General features: G+C 48.8%; 1 protein-coding gene across 1 annotated transcript; it reads right to left on the reverse strand.

Annotated features, from left to right (window-relative positions):
- Positions 1-7,195: 7,195 nt before the first annotated feature.
- Positions 7,196-7,983, reverse strand: PLAC1 (placenta enriched 1). Its single transcript, XM_047765835.1, has one exon. The coding sequence runs from the start codon at positions 7,939-7,941 to the stop codon at positions 7,417-7,419; it is 525 nt and encodes a 174-aa protein (XP_047621791.1). The 5' UTR covers positions 7,942-7,983; the 3' UTR covers positions 7,196-7,416.
- Between the last annotated feature and the right edge of the window lie 328 nt (positions 7,984-8,311).

An 8,311-nucleotide genomic window follows, 5' to 3' on the forward strand; every position in this document is an offset into this window, starting at 1 on the left:
CACTTCATCACCCTCCAGGGCCCAGCCCAAATGCCATCTCCCCCCTGAGGCCTTCTCAGATGACCTCAGAGCTGGAATGAACTGTGTCGGGTCCGTGCCGGCACAGCACAGTAATCAAGCTTGTCATTCGGAGTCTCTTTCTGGCAGACGGGCCGCCCCATGCCTATCTAGGGATCTCTGCTCTGCACGTCACACAATCACGTGCATCAGTTGGCATCCAATGTGCATTTGTCAGATAGATGCGTCCCCGAGAAGGGACACGCGGAAACGGAGGGAGTGAGGGAGAACACGGAGCCGTGTCGCCGGTAAAGATTCCGGCCAATGTCCTCAACCGTTGGCTTTGGTGGCCTCCGGCACCCTAGGTGCTCAGGGTTGTCTGACCCAAAGCTAACACGGTGGCTGAACAAGTCGGTCTGGGATTGACCTTTGAAAGGCATCCTCTTGGGTAATATGGAATTCAGTCGCTTTTATTTTTTTAATTTTGGGGGGCTCTGCACCCGTGGCATATGGAGGGTCCCAGGCGAGGGGTCGAATCGGAGCTACAGCTGCCCGCCTACGCCAGAGCCACAGCAACGCCAGATCCGAGCCATGTCTGCAACCGACACCACGGCTCACGGCCCCACCGGATCCTTAACCCACTGAGCAAGGCCAGGGATCGAACCCCATCTTCATGGATACTAGTGGGATTCTTTACTGCTGAGCCACAACGGGAACTCCCTGAATTCGGTTACTTTTAAATTAGCAGCATGAGACACCCTCTCCTAAAAAACGATCACCGTCCTTTTATAACTTTTAAGTTTCAAGCATGTCCTTGAAGGGAAGGTGGGATTGGGGTGGAAAGGGGGAGACAGGGTTCAGAGGCCGAGAAGAGAAGGGTTAGAAGGCGATGGACTCAGCGAGACAGAGGCTCTCCACTGGGGAGTTAGCTGGAGACTGAGCTGGACAAACAGGGTCCATCCACTTGAGGACAAAGAGATTACAGGGGGCGTGCAAGTAGGCAGAGGAGTCTTGATGTGGGGTTCCGGGGTGGCGAGGAGCCTTCGAAGGGCCTTGAGGAGGGGCATGATGTAATGAAAACAGTGTTTGCAACGGATTTGCTTGGCTTACCTGCTAACTCTGCAAACGGAGCAGCTGATAAACCTACGACGACCTGGACTATTCAACCCTCCTTTTCTCCACATGCTCAGGAGTGTTTTCTTCCTAGGGAAGAGGACGGATGGAAAACTACTGCTTCCTATATGCCTGGTGTGTTATCAGGCCAACGGCTAGGCTTCCTCCAGCAACGGTTCTTTGTCCCCCCCCATCCCTCTCCCCCCTTTCCTCCCCCGCTCACACCGCCACCATCCTGTCCCGGCTCCCCCCCCCCCGGCCCCCCCCCCGCCCCCGCCACCACTAGGACTCGACTGGCCTTTAAAGTTAATACATTTTCTGTTACATTACTCATAAAAACATGTTTTTAAACTACCAGTAAATATCAAGCAAAAAATTCATCGAAAGAATCCAGAAGTTTCCCATCATGTGGTGATTTGATGGAACAGAGGCGCACACACCTTCTGGACTGAGACGAACTGTTTGGGGTGGTGGCAGAGCTTCAAACTGGAGAAGTGTTATTTTTCGTGGGCAGCTCAAAAAATTGTCATTAAATATCTTCAAGAAGTTAAAATAACATCGAGAGCAACCTGGGCACCTTAAATAGTCGCCGCCGTTGCTGGAACCCAAATAGCCCAACGTATTTCGAGCTTAGGTGCCTCTGAAAACATCAGAAGAGGGTGATTGGTCTATACCTTAGTGGAGCGAGAATGAAGCGGATGAAATATGGCATGAGCACAAGAATTAAAAATTTGTACTGTGGCTCATAAAAGCCAGATTTGTGAAGAGATTATTTTATTTTGATTGCAGACTGTAAATTATTGCAGGGAGTTGGTGTAGGAATGACACAGAGGCTTACTTCTGGGTCAATTTGTTCCCAGCTTGACCCACCCTTGGTCGTGGGGAGGGCTCGGATTTCTCTAACCCCAAAGAAATCCGTCTCACTTTAGGCCTTGTCTCTCCTCTTCTCACACTGGCTTTCTTTCACTATGTTGTCATGTAAATGCAGCTTAGAAAGCAGAATAAATATTCTCTGGGCATTACTTGGGAAATAAACTTTTAACGATTGTGTGTGTGTGTGTGTGTGTGTGTGTGTGTAAGTTGTAGACTTAGAACTCCAAAGAATTCTTGATAGGAAGAAATAGGTATTTGGCTAAAAGTCAAAAATTTTGAAGTAACTTTAAAAGGTGAATAATTTACATTAGCATGGTGTTTATATAATAGGGTGTGTGTGACAAAGTTAAAATAACATTGAAAATAACTCGAGCCATTTAAATATGCCTCCTGGTAACTGTAGAATATAAGTGCCTTCGCATGGGAATGGTACATTTCCAGACAGCTGGCAGGGATTTTTTTTTTTTTAATGTTCCTTTACATTTCGAAACTGGTACTAGTCTTTACTTCTCAGTTCCCCCTCGCCTGGCAGAGAACGTTTACAAAGGAAAGGCTGACGGAACCAGACAGGGAAGGGCAAGCTGGTCTTCACTTCCTGAAACCTGTTCCTGCAGCCTCCTGCACCCACCCCCTGCTCAGACGCACACAGCCCCCTCAGCTCCTGCTGCTTAAGAATTCTGAGAGCTACTTTGATTTCATGCATCACCTTCCAGGTAAGTTACAGAAACTTCACCAATGGCCAAGCCAGATGGTTGCGGATTGGATGAGAACACAGCAAAAAAACAGAAGTAGGAAGTGACAGGAAGCATCGTGTTGTTATTAATATCTATAAATCAATGAGCAAAGCCCCCTACCTCTTTGATTTTGAAGGTGGATAATAATGCCATATATATGATATACATATACGTACATATATATATACTGTATATGCATACGTATGACACAGATTCCCCCACGTCCCCACCCCCGCTCTGAATGACATTAGGAGATCGTTGGCCTGATCTGAATTACAGTACAGCAGAGGATGGCTGGAAGAGTTCATATCAGACTCAGATACAGAGAACAGACTTATAGTCACCAAGGGGGAGGGCGGGAGGGCGTGGGATGGACTGGAGTTTGGGGTTGGTAGATGCCAGCTATCATGTTGAGAATGGGTAAGCAATGAAGTCCCACTGTACAGCTCAGGGAACTCTATCCAGTCTCCTGGGATAGACCGGGATGGAAAAGAATATTTTGAAAAAACATATACATAGGGAAGACTGAGTCACTTTGCTGTTCAGCAGAAACTGGCACAACATTTTCAATCAAAAAAGTTTATATGATCACTAATACAGGTAACATTAGAAACATTAGAACCTCGCCCCAGTATCTTCCTTTATATGATTTACTCTGCCGTCCACATGTCCGCCCTTGGCTTTAAATGTCTTCATCAGTGTCCTCTATAAAAAGAAGTAGACGCTTGCTCTGGAATACTTTTCTCCAGTCAGTCAGTCAGTCCTGTAATTTGCAGCTGGTAAGACTTGCTTTCCCCAGAGACGGAAAATGGAACGGACTGGGGCAAGGGTTCGGCAGCGACGGATCACGCACTCGCCCACCCAGTCTGCGTTCTGCCATTAATTGTATTCGCATAGATGACGGGAAGAATGGTGCGTTTGTGGACTTTGCCTGTATGCTCAGCTTGCGGGTCCTCGCTAGGATGCTCCGCAGGGATCCCGCCTCCCCCGAGGGTGGGCGGCCCTGGAGACTCGCTTGTCTAACAAAGAGAATGCAGCAGAAGCGACATGTCACTTCTGAGGTGGGGATACAGAGGGCTGGGGGCTTCTAACTTGGACTCCGTCCCTTCCCTTGGACTCTGACCCTCCCCTCGTCCCCTTCCCTCCTCCCCTCTCTCTCTCTCTTCATCGCCACCGCCATCTGCCAGACGTTGAGGACACTCAGCCCGCCTATGACGAGGCCCACAGAGAGGAGCTGAGGCCTCCCGCCAACAGCCGCTTGATTGAGGCTTGCAGGTGAAGTTAGAGCACCAACTCCAGTTGGGTCTTGAGGTGACAGCAGATGCACTGACAACTTGGTGGCACCTTCCCGGAGACCCTGAGCCAGAGGCACCCCGGCTGCATCGTGCCCGGGTTCCTGACCCGAGGAAGCCGGGAGAGAATAACTGCGGTTGTTTGGGGGTAGTTTGTTGTTGGACAATAGATAGCTGGAGTTCCCTGGTGGCTCATAGGGTTAAGGATCCAGTGCTGTCACTGCTGTGGTGCAAACAAACAATAGACAGCTAACACAGAAGGTCTCGTAATCGTATACCCTTAAGTGTATAAGCTATAAGCTGACCGAATCGTTTGTAGAAAACTGCAAGACTGAAAGCCCCACCCCCGCCCCTTCTCTCTCTATTTCTCTGTCCCTCTGTCTCTCTCCCTCTCGCTTTCTTCCCTTTTTTGGGGGAATAAACAACTATAATTACAATTTAAACAGGATAGCATAGAGATCAATCGTAAGGATGAACACTAATTAGATTTAAAGTAAAGAGAAAAAAAGAATTAAAGAATGTTACTGGGAAAGTTCCTTTCCTTTATAATAAACACTTGTTCCTTGATAATGTGCTTCTTATAAACATGGTATGAGTGTGAGTGTGTGTGTGTTTGTGTGTGTGCGCGCACGCACTGTGTTTAGTTTGATGCTTGACCAGGCTTTCCTTATTGGTGGAGGAATATGGAGGAATGAGGATACTTACATGCGGCTCCAAAATGGGCCATTAGTTAAAATTAAGGATAAAAGACTCTTTGCCCTTGACACTTGTATATACTTTACACAGTTAAAGAAAAATCTGGTTGGCTGTTTGCAGGGTATAGGAATACAAATTAAATGTTACTCTGAGGCTCCTTTTGTCAGGGAAAAATCTCATTATGGCTCTAATTTTTAAATATTTGACAAGCAATTATCATAACAAATGGTTTCAGACATTTTTGGCTCTCCTAGAGATTGAAAGAAAGGTGAAAATGCTCATTTCTTGGGAGGGTAATAAAGCATCTCTTATTATTATCACAAATATGATTAACACCACGTGGTAGATTTTTATACATCATGTCACTTTAAAAATGGAATGAACGCTACCGCAATAAAGGAGGAAAACACTCTTTCAGAGTGGCTTTTCAAAAGGTACATAAATCAGCCAACTAAAAATGCACTTTTCTCTTAAAGCACTTTCATCTTCTCATCTTTTTTGTCCCCTGTACCCCCAGGGTGTGGAAGTTCCCAGGCCAGGGATTGAACCTGTGCCACAGCAGTGACAACCCCAGACCCTTAACCAGCCGAGCCAGCAGGGAACTCCTATCTCCCCATCTTTTGAACGGTTCCCATGGTTAGAACTCCCAGGCCCTTTCTCAGTACCAGTCAGCCCCCTGGCTTGAGCACCTACACAATACCTTCACCAAGTAGTAAGGAAGAGAATGGCCACACAAAGAAACAAACGAGTAGGAGGGAGTGTCTCAGGCTCTGGAAGCACACAACCAAGTGGAGAAGATCAAACCTGGAACCGAAATGGTTGAAGTACACTTTTCCTGAGTAGTAACAAGTCCAGGTTAGCAAATGCAGATCACTCTTGAATTCTGAAAAATTATGCCTAATGCTACGGAGCCGTTTCCCCAGGCAAAATGGAACTCTCGACCGCAATATCGCTTTGCATCTTTGTTCTTGCTGTTCCCTTTGCCTGGAATGCCCTTGTCCTCCATCTTCACCTGATGAAATTCTCTCCCATTTAAGGTCTAGTTCAAAGGCTCCCAATTGCAGGATGCCCAGGCTTACTCATCTGGACTTATCTAATGCACAGGAAAATCTAGCCCGCTCGGCTCTTCTCTCTAGAATCCCATCAGTCATATTTCTTCCACTTCTTGAGCACTTCTGCTCTGTCTCCTTTGATGTCTCTTTTTTTTTTCTCCTAACTGTGCCTTGAAGAATCCTATTTGCCTGTGTTCATGTCATCCCCCCCGCCACCAAGTCTTTATCTTCCAGTAATTTACCTCTTAGACCCTGTATTGGAGCTGCAGCTCAAGGAAGCTCTATTTCTTCAGCTTCTTTCTGGGATATGATGAGGTCATGAGGGTGGAGCCCTCATGAATAGGATGAGTTCCCTTATAAAAGAGACCCCAAGAGTTCCCATCACGGCTCAGTGGTAATGAACCCAACTAGTATCCATGAGGACTCGGGTAGGGTCCCTGGCCTTGCTCAGTGGGTTAAGGATCCGGCGTTGCCGTGAGCTGTGGTGTAAGTTGCAGATGTGGCTCGGATCCTGCGTTGCTGTGGCTGAGGCGTAGGCCAGCGGCTACAGCTCCAATTGGACCCCTAGCCTGGGAACCTCCATATGCCGCGGGGGCGGCCCTAGAAAAGAAAAGAAAAGAAAAAAAAAAGACTCAGTCCAAATGACAAATTCTCGGAAGCTGTCCCTGACTACTCTGACTCCTCCAATTTACCTCATATCACCTTGTTTTCAGTTCATCATGGCATTTGTCGCTACTGATTTTCTCTTTGTGTGTTTATTTATTTGCTTACCAGTTGTATGACCTTAATTTCTCGGAGCCTGTTTCTGTTCAGTGCCATATCCTCAGTGCCCAGAATGATGCCTGAACTATAGTAGCACCCAGTGAATATTTGTTGAATAAGCTGACTTCCCTTCCCCTTCCAAGTCTTTGAGAAAAAGCTAATGGGTAGCCAAACTTGGGTGATAATTTCTGATCACGTAAGTCGGGGAACAAAACTCTTTTCAGAGTATTATCAGCCTGTGACTAAAGATGCAGCCTCTGGCCTCAGGAGCTTGCCCCCCACAGGGTGGGATGGCAGTTGGGTGATTCTTGGAGCCCCTGGTGGTTTATCAATCCCTAGTGCGAACTCTGACCTCTGTGGACGAAAAGTGACACACGACAATGATAGCTCGGACGAAGAAGGTATGTAGCTAAGGGCTAAGTTGGGTGCTGTCACGTCTAAGGGACGGGAGTAGGCAGAGAGCGGGATTCTGCCGGGGGACCTTAAGGGAGAGAGAGGTCATCCCAGAGTGAAGGGACCAGGCGGTAATACGTGTAAGGCACTTCGAATGACGCCTGGCCCGTAGTCACAGCTCTGCATGTGTTTATGAAATGAAAATGCCCAGCGGGTATTTTCATGCCATCAGAAATTTATTTTCTCTCTTAGGAAAGCTACACAAAATATCCAAAAGCTTTATTCATGAGATTAGCACAGGCTACCCATAAGAGGGCCACAAGAGCACGGATTAGTCCCTAGTACATACCAATTTCAGAAAGGGCAAGTACAGGAGCCCCCCAAGCCCGGGGATCCCTGGACTCAGCCAGATCACCCGAGAGAAGAGATTCATCGTCAGAAGTATAAAGGAAGGAAGACTACTGCACAGGTGGCCCTCCCGAGCCCCCGCCTGGGCCCGCGGGGCTAAGTACGCCCGCCTGCACTGAAGACATAGGGCGGACAGTGGCAGGTGGGCCTTCGGCCGGCCTGAGACAAGGTGAACACGTCGTAGCAGGGCTCCCCCGCCGCGGCCGTGGGCACTCCCTCGCCGGCCGCTTTCCTGGAGCAGGGCCTGGTGAGCCACGGGGAGCGCTGCGGGGCGGTGCAGGACACCGGGATCACGTACTTGGACGAGGTGCCCTTGGACGCGTAGTACATCTCGGTGCTGTAGAGAACCATGTCCTGAGAGACGGCCTTGGCCCGGATGCCACATTCCGTCACGCGGTAGGTGAACCGGTAGGCATGGGGCTGGATGTGGTTGGGAGGGCAACCCAGGCCCAAGTGCAGCTCGTGAAAGTGCACATACACGTCATTGTTCAGCAGGAAGGGGTGAACCGTGACTGTGAGCCAGTCTATGGAGCACAGCACGGTCATTGGGTTCTGTCCGGAACAGGCCGAAAACAGAGAGGCGAGGACGACCAGCCCCCGCATCCACTCGGAAGCTCTCATCTCTGCAGCAGGTCAGGCGCTGACGCTCAGGACACAGGAGGCTGTCTGGTGGAGGTTTCTGGAGCACACAAAGACACAAAAGGCAGATCATCTTATTTCCCTTCGAAAGTTCAAGCATGACCTTTTTCTTTCGTTTTCTTTTTTTTCTTTTTGACAGATGCACCTGTGGCACATGGAGGTTCCCAGGCTAGGGGTCGAATGGGAGCTGCAGCCGCCGGCCTATGCCACAGCCACAGCCACGCCAGGTCCTACTCACATCTGCGACCTATGCCACAGCTCATGACAACGCCAGATCCCTAACCTACTGAGCCAGGCCAGGGATCGAATTCGAATCCTCATGGATCCCAATCAGGCGCATTAGCACTGAGCC

Source organism: Phacochoerus africanus, chromosome X (assembly GCF_016906955.1).
Source record: "Phacochoerus africanus isolate WHEZ1 chromosome X, ROS_Pafr_v1, whole genome shotgun sequence".
Lineage (NCBI taxonomy): Eukaryota > Metazoa > Chordata > Mammalia > Artiodactyla > Suidae > Phacochoerus > Phacochoerus africanus.

Excerpts from the sequence above, each read along its gene's own strand:
- PLAC1 (XM_047765835.1), bottom strand. The coding sequence starts at position 7,941 with ATGAGAGCTTCCGAGTGGATGCGGGGGCTGGTCGTCCTCGCCTCTCTG.